This window comes from Echinops telfairi, unplaced genomic scaffold (assembly GCF_000313985.2).
Source record: "Echinops telfairi isolate 266 unplaced genomic scaffold, ASM31398v2 ScPeMD7_7439;HRSCAF=8477, whole genome shotgun sequence".
In the NCBI taxonomy this organism is placed as follows: Eukaryota; Metazoa; Chordata; class Mammalia; order Afrosoricida; family Tenrecidae; genus Echinops; species Echinops telfairi.
The window spans coordinates 1,299,405-1,314,559 of NW_022111339.1; the positions used below are offsets into that span (position 1 = coordinate 1,299,405).

The 15,155-nt window shown below is 45.0% G+C and overlaps 1 protein-coding gene across 1 annotated transcript; it reads left to right on the forward strand.

The window, feature by feature from the left end:
* Positions 1-7,291: 7,291 nt before the first annotated feature.
* Positions 7,292-13,105, forward strand: RNF182 (ring finger protein 182). Its single transcript, XM_045298678.1, has 3 exons — positions 7,292-7,351; positions 9,743-9,966; positions 10,061-13,105. The coding sequence occupies exon 3, from the start codon at positions 10,277-10,279 to the stop codon at positions 11,018-11,020; it is 744 nt and encodes a 247-aa protein (XP_045154613.1). The 5' UTR covers positions 7,292-7,351; positions 9,743-9,966; positions 10,061-10,276; the 3' UTR covers positions 11,021-13,105.
* Positions 13,106-15,155: the final 2,050 nt, after the last annotated feature.

Sequence of the window (15,155 nt, forward strand, 5' to 3'; positions counted from 1 at the left end):
TACTTACCAAATCAACATTAAGCATCATCCTAAAAACAAAACATGAAAGCCATTGTAATTAATATTAGGATCTAAGCAGCCTTGTTGTCACTAAGCTTTCAGTAATTAATTAATTACTTAATTAGTCTGAGCACCTATTTTGAACCTGTTTTGAGGGATGAACAAGAAGATAAAAATGGTGATTCCTGGAGATTTTTTTGTTTTTTTTGGGTTTTTTTGCACTTACATTCTTGTTGAAATTATTTGATGTCATCCTAGAGTTTCTAGTGAATTCATTAAGGCAAAAATGGAAATAACTGGAATCAATATTGGAAAAGACAACTAAAGCGATCTCTTTTTCCTAAGAATACGAGTATGTCTTTTTAAAATCCAAGAAACTCCAGTAAATTAGAATGGATGGGAGAATTTAGTAAGATGGCTGGATTCAAAACATTAAGCCCCTAAAAATCTACCGAAACCCAAAACACTTTTTTTCTACAATAGCAATGTTGGCTGTCATCGCACTGGCCTGGGACTCATGATAACCCTATGGTAATGGATCAGGTAATGCCTGATCCTTTATCATTCCCATGTGGTGCATTGGCCAGGAATGAAGCTGGGTCTTCTGCTAGAAGGCCAGCCTTCTGCCTCTGGTCTACTTTCTCCCTCACCCTGTTATAGCAGTTCCTCGCTCACTGCTGCCAAGGAGTTGATTCCGATGCATAGCGGCTGTACTTAGGGTTTCCAAGGCTGCAAATCTCTTCTGAAGCAGCAAGCCTCCCTTTCTCCCAGAGAGGAGTTGAGTTTGAGCTGCTGGCCTTTTGGTCATCAGCCGACTTGTAGTAAGCCCTTTAAAATGAAAATAAGGGAAATTAGAATAGTAAAAGAAAGCAAAGATACTCAAAAATAAATTTAAAGGAGAGGCATGAAATGTAAGAAAAAAGTATTACCCTCTTAAGAACAGAAAACAAGATCTGAACAATACGACACAGGCCCTGGCTTTTGACAGGAAGCCTTACTATTGACACAGGCACTTGATACACATCCCATTAGAAAGTGGTTGTTTTCAATTTTGGTGAAATTATCTTAAAGCTTATGCAAAAGACTAATGTCAAGAATACCTGAGAAAAGACTTTCTCTACCACCTCACTGAAAGCACTGGAATGTAAACTCCATGCGGGGAGGACTCAACACCTGTAATGGCCTGAAACATAAAACACCCTCCAGAAAAACCCGGTCAACTCTCAGAAACCCTATGAAGGGCTTTGAGATTGTAAATATTTACAGGAGCAGACAGGCTCATCGTTCTTCCTTGAAGCAGCTGGTGTGTTTGAAAAAGAATAGTTGAATGAATTAGTAAGATGAGTTGACTGAATTAATGAATGAAGCTTTCAAGTTGAAATGTAGCTTATCAGATATCTGAATGCACTAAAAATTCAGTATATTTAAATCACTCTTGTCTAGGCAAATTATTATGACTAGCCAAGTCAGTGGGATAACAACTCGAGTTGATTCTGACCCACAGCTATCCCAAAGGACCCAGTAGAACCTGCCTGTGCGGGTTCTGAGACTATAAATCCTTATAGGTGTACAAAGGTGTACAAAGCCTCATCTTCCATTGAGTGGCTGGTGGTTTTGAACTGTTGACCTTATAGTTAGAAGTCCAGTGGATAAGCACCTGTGCCACCAGGGCACTGGAATAGAATACAAAAATTTAAAAACAGAAGGCTGAATGCATAGGAACTTGATATAAGATAGAGATTATATTTTGTTATTAAGAGAAGGATGGACTGTTAATCCTGAACACAGTTGTCTGGTGATCTGGGAAAAAATAAAATTTGAATTCTGTTTTATACCATATATAAAAATTAAAGAAAAATGTTAAAAATATAGTAAGGCAAATATTTTTCTTTTAAAATCATTTTATTGGGGGCTTGTACAACTCTTATCACAATCTATACATACATCAATTGTGTCAAGCACATTTGTACATTTGTTGCCCTCATCATTCTCAAAACATTTGCTTTCCACTTGAGCCCTTGATATCAGCTCATTTTTTCCCTCTCCTTCCCCGCACCCCCTCCCTCACGAACCCTTGATAATTTATACATTGTTATTATTTTGTCATGTCTTACACTGTCCGACATCTCCCTTCACCCACTTTTCTATTGTCCATGCTCCAGGGCGGGGGCTATGTGTAGATCCTTGTGAGCAGTTCCCCTTTCCTACCCCACCTTCCCCTTAACTTCCTGGTATTGCCACTCTCATTATTGGTCCTGAGGGGTTTAGCTATCCTGTATTCCCTGTGCTTCCAGATATTATCTGTACCAGTGTACATCCTCTGGTCTAGTTGGACTTGTAAGGTAGAAATGGGATCATGATGGGGGGGTGGGGAGGAAACATTAAAGAACTAGAGGAAAGTTTTATGTTTCATCATTGCTACACTGCACTCTGTCTCATCTTCTCCCGGTGACTGTTCTGTAAGGGGATGTCCAGTGGCCTACAGATGGGCACTCTGCACTGCCCCTCATTCACAATGATATGATTTTTTGTTCTGATGATGCCTGATACCTGATCCATTTGATATTTCGTGATCATACAGGCTGGTGTGCTTCTTCCATGTGGGCTTTTTTGCTTCTGAGCTAGATGGCCACTTGTTTACCTTCAAGCCTTTAAGACCCCAGACCCTATATCTTTTGATAGCCGGGCACCATCAGCTTTCTTCACCACATTTGCTTATGCACCCGCTTTGTATTCAGCGATTGGATCAGGAAGGTGAGCATCATGGAATGCCGTTTTAATAGAACAAAGTGTTCTTGCATTGAGGGAGTACTTGAGTAGAGGTCCAATGTCCATCTGCTACCTTAATACTAAACTTATAAATATATGCACATAGATCTATTTCCCCATCATCATATATAAATATATTTACATATGTACATCCCTGTATTTAGACCTCTATAAATAAAGACAATTCTTATAAGAAAATAACTGCCTGTAAAATGCTCATATTAGTAATAACTAAGAATGGAGACCAAGAAATTATAAGAGAAAACGATAAGCAAATGACTGTATAAGAACAACATGTTTTGATTCATGGAAGTTATTAAACAATGCCAGTAAATAGTAGCCATGAGGAAAAGTGCTTATATTGCATATGTAGAAAGATATGGAAGAAGACATAGCTGGCACGTAACGTGGGCAGGTTGTTGGAAGTGGCAGATTGCATTCAGGCTGACATGAGTGGGGGACGGCGACTCATTGAGAAGAACCAGCTAAACGAGAACACACACACACACACACACACACACACACACACACACCACATATATGATGACTTTGCATTATCTTTGCTAAGGAAGCAAATGCAGCCACACCCCAACAGAGAACTGCTACAGTTCAAGTTAGATTCAGAAGAGGAGGTGGAAGAGTAGGGTGTGTCGCTGATGACAGTGGATGGATCTTAGTTGAAAGCAGAGCATACCAGAAAGAGGTTTACCTGTTATTTTACTGACTACACAAAGGTGGTTGAATGGGTGGGTCATAGCAGATTAGGACGGACACTGCAAAGACTAAGGATGACACAGTATTTAGTTGTATGTGGGTCAAACGGCAGTCATTCAAACAGAAGAAAGGGTTACATGGTTTACACCCAGACAAGGTGCATGCTGAGCCAAGAACTGGAGAAACTGCACCCACTGCAGCCTTCACTGTGAAGGACACCTGGCCGTGAAGGGAATGAAAATCTTTACAGCTGGACCGACAGTCAGCATCTCACTTACTGCCATCAACAGGGGGGAACTTCCCTGTGGGCTTTGGAGACCATCACTCCTAAGGGGAGTAAGCCTGTCTTTCTCTGGCACAGCGGCTGGTAGTTTTGTACTGCTGAGCGGTGGTTAGCAGCCCAATCATAGCCTACTACACTACCAGGGTTCCCGGACCAACAACATCATAACTGATAAATGGAGACAAAATTGTTGTCAACAAGTTCATCCTACTTGTATCAACAATCGATGTCGGGGAAGCAGCCGACATGAAATCATGCGACTTGCTGCTCGGACAAATCTGCTTCAAAAGACTTCTGTAATGTTGTGAAAAGTAATGGTGCCACTTTGATGCCTGAGGGGCTTGGCCCAAGCCACGGTCTTTTCTGTTTCCTTGCATCTCGTGAAAGCTGGGTAATGTACAAGGAAGACAGAAGAAGAACATGCATTCAAATCACGGTGCCGAAGATGATCTTGAACAGATGACAGACTTCCAGAAGAACAAGTAGATGGACTTTAGAAGAACTGCAACCAGCATGTTCCTCAGATGCTAGAACGTGAGACCTGGGCTTGCTTACGTCAGCTATGTCTTAGGAAAAACCATTGGTAGAAAATGACATCGTGTGCTCAAGTAGTGGATCATCAAGAAGGAAAGACACCCGCAGTGAGGTTCTCTGACACAAGAGCCACAACAATGGTCCCAAACATACCAACAGTCATGATGATGGCACAGGACCACGTCTGTTGGCCATTAGTCAAGGCCAAGGCTACAGCAACTAACAGTAGCAGCGAGGCATTTTGTGCATTATGCATGTAAATGAATACTGAGTGGGTGCTCTCACAGGTGCAAATGAAGGCATTGAAAAAGCAAAGAACCCCTGTTGGTCATGGTGGTTGTGCTTTATTACTTATTTAAAGTTTCAGTGATACAATGGAGAACCTAACCACTTCCAACTCATCACAGAGCCATGCATGTTAGAGTAAGGCTCCACTCCATTGGATTTGCAATGGCGGACTCTTTGCTAGTAGACCGCCAAGTTTTTAGGGCTAACTTCTAGGTGGACTGTTAACTTCTTGTTAACAGCCAAGCAGACTGTTCGCACTATCCAGTGACTCTATCTGTAAGAACGATCAATGAACAAAGTCAAATACAGCGGGATGACTTAGCGTTTGTGAGGGCTTTGGGGTTGGACGTCACGGAAATCCAAAGCAAAAACTAGCCTCGGTAAGAGAAATTGATCGGCTCCCAGGAACCTTTATGTAGAATTAGACCCAGAAACTCATCCGATGTCTGTGTGCCTTCCTGCTTCTGTCTGTATCTCTGTCTCTAGCGTTTCTTGCTTTCGCTTTATATTTTTGACTGTTTTTTCTTTTTTCTTTAAATCATTTTATTGGGGGTTCATACAGCTCTTATCACAATCCATCCATCCATTGTGTCAAGCACATTTGTGCATATGTTGCCATCATCCTTCTCAACACGTTTTCTTTCTGCTTAAGCCCTGGCTTGGCTGTGTGTTGCTCTTCTCTTTTTAGGCCACTGACAATTACTGGATACACATTTTTCTGGTTCTGTGACACCTTTTTCCTGACCCATGTGTGACATTCCCCCTCCCCCACTCATAGAAAAAGTTCTGAGGAAGGGCTTGGGAGCAAGAGCACGATGGAGTTCTTGGGGAGCCGGGAGGTGGTAATGGGTTAGGTGCTGGATTGTTAGCCACAAGATCAGCAGTTCGGTCTCACCCGTCACTCTGAGGAAGAAAGATGAGGCTTCTGTTCCCATAAAGATATTATCACTATGAGTCAGAATCAACTTGATCAGGGGGTGGGGGCCGGAGGGGGGATGTGTCTGAGTTACATATTGAGCCTTTGAGCCGAAGGTAGGTTCTTTGATTTGATTAGCATAGCCCCGACATGTAAATTCAATGAAGGGGGACACCTCCCAGGAGCAAAGAGGCAGTTGGAGGCATGAGACCTAAGGAGAGGAATGGTGATCTGAGGAAGACGGCGACAACAGAACTCTAGTTTGCTTCCCCAGGCGAGGCTTGCTTCCTCAGTCTCCAGCGAGTGAAGTGGTATACCTCAGGCCATAGGAACTTTGAATTCAGTAGTCTGCAGTAGCTCAAGTTTATCGATGATAGGCAATTCATTGCTTATCCATTATTGACCCCAGCTTGTTTAGAGAAGAATGAAACGGAAATGGTTAGTCAGGAATACCAGCTTCAGACATTGGAATTACTCGGGTATTTTCTCTACGGAATGAAAACCTTTGTATTTATTTTTAATGCAACTTCATTGTGGAGGGTCCCTTCCGGGGCAGGGGGTGGGGGGGCAGCTTACCCATCAGGGAGTTAGCCCTCCAGCGTGCTCCCTTAGATTCCGTCTGTTTTCCCGTTGGCTTATTGCAGTGCCTGAATGATGCAGACTCAAAACCTCACTGCCGTCGAGCCGGTACCGACTCATAGTGACCCTGCAGGACAGGGCAGAACTGCCCTCTGGGGGTTTTCAAGACGGCAACTGTTTATGGGAGTAGAATATCTTGTCTCTCTCCCGAGGAGAGGCTAGTGGTTTTGAACTGCTGACCTAGAGGTTAACAGCCCAATATGTCATCCCTACAGTAGAGGGTGACTCATATTTTCAATGTGTGTGTGTGTGTAATATTAGTGACATCTAGCTTATATAAGAAAAAAAATTTAAGGTGATTCAATATACACATTGCCCCAGCTCCCACCATCACTAGCTGCTCTGAGAGGATCCCATTAGAAGGTTCAGGCCAGACTGGAAGAAGAATGTGGAACGGACCTCGGCATTATAGAGGGGACCAGGCATACTGTTGGATAGAGCCTGGCAGGGCCCCCCAAACTATGGCCCCTTCCCCTTGGGCCTGGGACTTAGCTCACCTCTGGGTGAGGATAATCGACCATTTGAGATCAAAAGGGCAGAATTTACCCAGGGACAAAGTTCAGAGGGTCAGGAAAGAAGGAGGGGTGGAGACTCAGGGAGCCCGTGGGAGAAGGGAAGGCACATTGCAGGGATCACCGACAGGATGAGTCAGAATGCATGTGAATTGTTGAGCGTCCAACCATGACCCGCTTGGTAAACCCTCAGCTCATTCATAATAAAAAGTTCCAAAAAATCCACTGGAAGGGAAGTCTGAGCTAGAAAAAAAATTTTTTTTACTGTGAAGTATACTACTACTGCTTTAAAGAATAGCTCAGTGTTGCCAAACAAACCCACTGCCAGCTAGTCAATTCCGACTCAGAGGGACCCTGTGCACACACAGGGCTTTCATGATTGTAGGTCTGTATGGGAGCAGACAGCTGCATCGTTATCCCAAGGCCTTGCAGTTAGGGACCCACGAGGTTACCTTAAATTTTTTAACGACAGATTTAAAAAACCCCAAAACTCCTTTTTTAAAATTGTGCACTAGACCACTAGTGCAGGGGGGAAAAATACTGCTGGAATAGTAAGACCCAAAATGGACTCTCCTTACTCCCAGCCAGGTCACGGAGCAGGACGTGAGGAGCATTTCAGAAGCTTGCTTCAGGCCCTTGCACCATCATGCCGACTCCCTCTCCCTCAGAGCAGCTGGGAGGGAGCCTGCTGTTTGGGTAATTGCTTCCTAGTATATTTCTCTGTAGTTTTGTCGCCTAGGTTTGCCTGCTTTTCCTCTTTATATTCCTGGAATCACACGGCACATATTCTTTTGGGTTTGCCTCTTTTCCTCCACGCCCTGTTTGTGGTCCACAGTTTTGGACAGGATGGGAGTGGGGTGGCATCGAGTCTCTTTAGAAGCCTGAACAGCATCTCTGAGTAATTGTAAGGAACCCTTCATATGAAATGAGAGGCTTTGGCTTATTATTTTTCTCTCATCCTTCAAGGGACCTTGTTAGCCTCACCCTGAGACAGACGAAGTGTTTATTTCTGAGGCTTCTGGTGGTCGGTCGCCAGCTTCCCCCAAATCAGCCTGCTCTTGTGTGCCACTCAGCAAGGAAGGAAAGACTTGGACTGGCTGCAATTCCAGGGCTGCTTCCAGAGTCCCAGACTGCCAGCCAGCACCCCACCCCCAGCCCCCAGAAATGCCCCTCTTTGTGCAGGGACCGGAGGAAACATTTCATCCTGAGGGAGGCGGCGGCTGAAGCTGGTCTTGGAATTAAAGTAGGTGTCTCCTTCACGAGGTACCTGAGCATGGAGCAGTTTCTTTGCCGCTGAGCTGGAAACCCCCTATTTATAAATAACATTATGACCACTTATCACTGTATCTCAACAATTCAAAGGCCTGATAGAGTATTTCGGTGGAAAAGGAGAGTCTTGTTTCAAATATTAGCTTGATGTTGCCAGAGCAGACATATTACTCTTCCCCGAATTCTATAAGCTAGGGCCTGGCCAGTCCAGCAGAGACCATCCCTGGTACTCTTCTTGTAGTGGCTGGAACCTTGGTGCAGAGGGCATTGGGGAGCCCAGCTGACTGTGAGAGGCCGACATAGAATGTGATTTTCCCCCTCTCTTCCATTTTGGGAGCGTCTCCTCATTGAGTATGTAGGGATGATTTCTGAAGTCTCTTGTCTCCTGTCGCCTCCCCTGCATAGTCCTTTCTGATAGAAATTGGAGCCAATTGCTGCTAATCATTCTAATAGTATTATCTGCTTCGGTCCACCTGGATTTGGGAGGGCATGCAGGCTGGGTGCTTCTCCTGGGCTTGACTACCAACCTAAAGCTAGGAGGTCTGAACCCACCTGGCACGGATTTTGATGGCAATGAGCTGTGGAGCGTTTCCTGACAAGCCGGCCTGGGTGATTCCTATGCGTAGACAAATAACCGCATATGTGTCACCTGGGTTCGCTCCCCTTTCTTGGGAATTGACTTGACTTGCCTGTAATACTTGGCTTTGGTGTTACCCATGCTTCCTTTTCCCTGGAGTGAGTGTATGTGTCCAAGTGTGGTGTGTTAGGCTGGGTTGACCAAATCCAGTGACACGCATAGATGTGGACGAGAGAGTGCTCTATCAAGAAGTGATTATGTAACAAGCAAACACCCCAGCCCAGTCCAGATCAAGTCCATAATTCTGATACCAGTCCATAAATCCCTCTTCAGACGCACGCAGGAAGATCACAGGCAGGTGAGTGCAGAGTCGTGTGGATCAGTGGTGGAGGAAACATCACAGGGCTTGTGCAGGTATCGGCGTGGCTCATCAACAGGAAGGTGAAGGCAGAGAGAGAGAGAGAGAGAGAGAGAGAGAGAGCCCAGCCTCCAGAGAGCCCTTTCTCTCCATCACACCTCCAAAGGAGGTCATCAACCTTTGACCTGATTAACAGGTTAAACTCCACCCATATCTTCTTACAGGTGCTATGTTGGCACAGAACACCTGTCACAACGGCTCCCCAGATGAATGTGGAAACAGAGTGTGAGACTGAATGCTCAAACCATAACCCAGACGCAAACCCACTGCCCTTGAGTCGCTGCTGACTCGCAGCACCCCCTAGAGGGCAGAACAGAGGCTCGACATCCTTCTGGAAGCAGACTTCCACATCTTGCTTCCATGGAGTGGCCAGTGGGTTCTCACTGCTGACCTTCCAGTTGGCAGCCGAATGCTTTAACCGCCGTGCCACCAGGGTTCCTTAAACAATAAAGGTGTTTATAACAGATGTCTTTACATCGAGAAGGTGAGAATGGCCCGTTCTGCTGAAATACACTCTCATCTCTAGTACGATACTTTGAGAAGAAACATTTTAAAACATCTTTCCTTAAGGCGTCCCTGAACAACGGCAGTGGGAAACGGGAGAGAGACTGGCTGTTCTTCTACCCTCCACAGTTACAGTCTTGGAAACCTGCAGGGGTCCCTATGAGTCAGCAGGGACTTGATGGCACGGAGTTTGGTTTTAAACGCTGTTGAGGGTCTTTTAGACACCAGTATACTTAGGAATTGCTTGTTCTATACCGAATGGGGTCTCTGAAAAATTCAATCTATTTATCTTGGATGCGTTTCTCATTCTGTTTTACAGGAGTCCAGAGTTGGTTACATGTTTCAGCGAGAACATTCCTCGTGCTTGCTGTAGAGTGAACTTCACCTCCCTTGGGACTCTGACTGCCCCCTGCGGACTCCTACCAACTCCTACCTGTGGACGGAAGTGCCCAAGTGCAAATAAGTCTCCCTCCCTGGGGGCAGAGAGGTGTGACGGGCCGAAGGGATTAAGGGGTTTTAACCTCTCATCTATTGCTTCAAAAGGTGGAGCCCAGCACATTCCACAAGACAATGACCAGAAACACTGTTCCCATGAACTGTTCATCTATTGGAATCTCTCTCCTTTTTCTCTCGGCAGGTCCATCATGTGGCCTTTTTTCATAAGTGTCTGAGGCCGCGAGAGCGAGATGGAGAAGCTGAAGGTGCCTGGCAGGTTTCTGGTTGCTGCCTGTGCTTTCCCAGCCTTCCCCCATCGCTGCCGGGTTTGGATGACATGCCCTTCCCAGGGCTCCTTGGTCTAAGCCATCCCTCAGAGAGAGACGTCTGGTAGGAGCTGGTTCTCGCCTAACTCAACATGGCCAGCCAGCCGCCAGAGGACGCCGCCGAGCCACCGGTGTCGGACGAGCTGGAGTGCAAGATCTGCTACAACCGCTACAACCTGAAACAGAGGAAGCCCAAGGTGCTGGGCTGTTGCCACCGCGTGTGTGCCAAATGCCTCTACAAGATCATCGACTTTGGGGACTCCCCACAAGGCGTCATCGTGTGCCCCTTCTGCCGCTTCGAGACTTGCCTCCCGGATGACGAGGTCAGCAGCCTCCCGGACGACAGCAACATCCTCGTGAACTTGACCTGCGGAGGCAAAGGGAAGAAGGGCCTGCCGGAGAACCCCACGGAACTGCTGCTGACCCCCAAAAGACTGGCCTCCCTGGTGAGCCCTTCGCACACCTCCTCCAACTGCCTGGTCATCACCATCATGGAGGTGCAGCGCGAGAGCTCGCCGCCCCTCAGCTCCACGCCCGTGGTGGAGTTTTACAGGCCAGCGAGCTTTGACTCCGTGGCCGCCGTGTCCCCCGACTGGACCGTGTGGAACTGCACCACCCTGCTCTTCCAGACCTCCATCCGGGTGCTGGTGTGGCTGCTGGGCTTGCTGTACTTCAGCTCCCTGCCCTTGGGGATCTACTTGCTGGTGTCGAAGAAAGTCACCCTGGGGGTCGTCTTCGTCAGCCTCGTCCCCTCGAGCCTTGTTATCCTGATGGTGTACGGCTTTTGCCAGTGCGTCTGCCATGAATTCCTCGACTGTATGGCCCCCTCCTCCTAGTAGGGTAGCACAGCAGGCAGGCGGACCCCCGTGGCCGTGCCAGCCGTTAGGTGATCGAGAATGCGTTTCTTCATCTCTTTTACAGCCCATGTCCAGGACGTTAACCAAACCACTGGCCCTATCTGTGTGCGCCATTTTCCGTCATCACGTTGACATGAGCCCCTCGCCCTGCCCTGGGTTTTAGCCCAGATGCGAACACGTGAGCAATGCTTGCTGGCACCCTGGGGGACTGAGTCTTCTAGAACAAGGTGTAGCTCCGCCCCGCTGACAGATGTAGGGAGCAGGGATGGTGTGGGCCGAGGTGCAGGTTGCTGGGGAAGGTTAGGAGGGAACCCATCGCAGTTCTTGTCATCGTGGAGAGTGTAGTCCAGGGGAACTGCCGCAAGACACACCTGTCTGCATGGTGCGTGTGCACACACCCATGTCAGAGCACCCGCAGTTGTCTCCTGGTGTTTCCTCCCGAGGTGACTGTCACTCTGGGGTTTGCTGCTTCCACAACGGGGCCTGCTCCTCGGGCGTGGAGAACTCAGACTCCTTCCCCCGGGCGGCTTCAGCTAAATGCCTGTTGTGGCCCCAGCACTAACAGGAATGTGCAGCATGTCGAATGTGCATCGAAGTGAACGGTGTGACAGAAGGTGGCCCTTTTTCTTTGGGGAACACCCTCTCCCCCAGCCTTCTCTGCAGTTCCCACGGAGCAGTCGTTGCTCACGGAAACCCAAGTCTTCCCTGAAAGGCTCCGAGGGTGCTTCTGTCTGGGCTTGTGTTTGCGAGCACATTGCTCCATCATGCCCCGTCCCCGGTTCGCCCTGAGCTTCCATCGCAATGAATGGCTCTGTGGTGAAGATCTTCTTCTTCCTTTTTAAAAAAAATTTCTAATTTTACACATTCTTAAATTCTACTGTGATGAATTTAATCATGTAACCATTAGGGGTGGATTGTGGCCGTGATGAAAACTCAGAAACAATAAAATGCCTTAGCGTACGTTTGGAGACGTTTGCCGTACTGTATTGAGTTGTACCAAACATTGGTTAAGGCCAAGGCAGGGGCCTGGCAGGACACACAGAGCCTTGTGTTAAGATGCTTAGAGGGAGTCAGGTGCAACTCAACTCCGTCTCTCCCTGTCCCTGTCATTTTATAATCAGTTTTAGGATGGATTCAGACTCTTGCACAATTGAGTTCTCATGAAAACCATGAGCTATGTGACTTGAGTTAATGGACCTCTGTTCTGATGCAGGGGAAGTGGAATGTATATATTTATAAGAAGTTGTTTAGCACACTTTTAGGTTTGGGAATAGAATGTCCATAGAGACTAGGGTCGCAGTTGCCAGCGGGTGAGGGAAACTTAATAGTCTTTAAACCCATTACTGACGATTAACATGAAAATATTCGTAACTCTTAGACTGGGTCTTACGAAGACCCCTTTAACTAGTTTATGATGAAGCATTTATCGCGTGATATGGTTACATTGGATCCGTTCCATTCTTCTTCAGGAAAATTGACATGTATTTCTAGATAGTAGTTTGATTTTAACTGTACCACCAGTTTCTCTTTGAGACTACGTTTCCCCAAAGTTAATATGATGGAAAGGATATGTGGGCTGGCCTAGTGAATTTCAGCCCCAAGATCCAGCTAAATACATCGACAGTTTCTTAAGCTCTAGTTTAGATGGCATTGTGAATGCCGTTTCCAAATTCCATTTGTACTTAGAGTGAAAGCTAATGTTTAGGAGATCTTTTATTTTTGGATTTCTATGTTTATACATTTTTTAAAAGTTCAATTTTGTCTGAAATGGAACATCAAATAAATTGATGAGTGGACCTTTGATGATATTTCTAGAAGGCTCTGGACATGTGCACTGTTATTTTGCTCGTCTGCAGTCCTGGGTTTGTGTGTGTCTCCTCTGTACAGTGTGGTACTTTAAAAATTTTTAGTTTCCAGCAAGGTAATTGGATTTCAAAGAGTTTTAAGTGTACGACAACAAAAACCTTTTCATGCTGTTGAGTGGAGAATGGGCAATGCTTTACTGTTCCTTTCACTGTGATAATGTGTTGTTTGTGCATTAAATTGCTATAAATTTCCAAACCAGAAGTTTGATTTCTCTGACTCATTGTAGAGATTCATTTATTACATCAGACCCCTATTAACTTTGGAGAAGTGCAAACATTTCCCAGAGATTGCGACTAAGCTATTGCCTCTTCAACATACACTTGCGGATTTCAGGACTTTGAGACAATGTTGTTGTGACCCATTACATTTCTAAAAGACCGTCATAACAAATGTGGTTGATACAAGTGATATATGGATCATCATAGAGCTGTAAGATCCCCCCAATAAAATGATTTATTGAAATTTAAAAATGAAAAAAAAAAAAACAAAATAAAAAGATAAAGGCCTTCATACTTAAAAAATAATCGGGTGAAAAATGAAGAAAGACGAAGTAAAAGTATTATCTTGATCATTACAAAAACTGTCCTTGGTTTTAATTTGTCTGAACGGCTTTCCAGAGTTTGTGTAGCTGCTCAACAAAATAACATCCACATTAGGTGGGGAAGTTGCTTACCCGACTTGCTGTGGGCAGGTTCAAAAAAGAGACCTGATATTTAAGTATGACCCTCCTTAGGCAATGGAGATGGTTTGGGGATTGTAGCTTACATGTTGATGGTAATTTGGTGAGGTGGCCTATGCTAATCAAGAGTTCCATTTAGTTTTTGTTTTTCTTTTCATAGTTTGATGTATTTCAGGAGTGCACTTACAGGAACAGCACAGAAGACAGCATTAAACACATGTACCTGCATATAAGGCAACTCAAAAGTATAGTGAATGGATGAAATCTACTGTATGATAAAGAGCTACAAACACCATTTAGTTGCCGTCAACAAGAAATTTACTTGTTTTATAAAAATCCAAATGCTGGCACTGTCCAGAAAAATTGAACAGGTGTATTTATAACTGTTAAAAAGGGAGACGTCTGACAGGGCAAGATATGACAAAATGACAATTTATAAACTATCAAGGGCTTATGAGGGAGGGGGGAGAGGGGAGGGAGGGGAAAAATGAGGACCTAATGCCGGGGGTTTAAGTGGAGAGAAAATGTTTTGAGAATGAAGTACAAATGCGCTTTACACAATTGATGTGTGTATGGATTGTGATAAGAGTTGTATGAACCCCTAATAAAATGTTTAAAAAAAAAAAAAGGTAAACTGCTGAAACGTGTTTACCGAAACATTTTGCTATGCATTAATGCTTGGAGTCCCCGTAACTATATAAAAAATTCACACACCAATAAAAATGGAAAAACTGTCAACACATGGTTTCTGTCCCTATTTTTCCATTTGTAATCATGAACTTAGGTACTTCTTTGTCACCTTTAAAAAAATAGTTTTCTCATATCATATCATTCAGTCATATTAAGAAGACTTGCAGAGCCAGCCCTCCAACCAATTTCAGCATGTATTCTGGGACACATTGTTTCAGCTCCCTGCCCCCCACACCATGCCCCACCATGCCCTGTCTCTATAGATTTATCTGTCCTGGATTTCATAAACAGAAAATCATACAAAACTCAAACAGAGAGCAAACAAAAAAATCAACAATGACTAGACCAAACAGAAAAATCTCAATAGAAATCAGAAAATAGTGAAAACTGAAACCTAACTGGATCTTCCAGAATCAGCTTTCCAATGCTCTCTGTTTGATAGCAAGGCGATTCAGACCCCTGGACTGTGGTCACAGGGAATTCACTGGCGCTTAATCCATGTGGGGACCCTGTAAATGGATTTGGGCCTTCTACAAACTGGGTCTTCACAATTTAAGTACTAATATGTTCCCTTTTGGATTTGGATTTTATCATTTACAGTCTTTGGATTACACAGGCTGGTGTGCTTCTTCCATGCGGACTTAGTTGATGCCTCACTTAGATGGCTGCTTGTTTTAAAACTGGTTCTCAACCTGTGGATCGCGACCTCTTTGGGGGTCAAGGAACCCTTTCAGAGGGTTTGTCTAAGACCATCAGAAAACATAAATATTTCACAATATATAATTACATATTGTTTTGTGATTCATCATTATGCTTTAATTGTTTACTTATGTTCAGTTTGTAACAATGAAAATACATCCTGCATATCAGGTATTTACA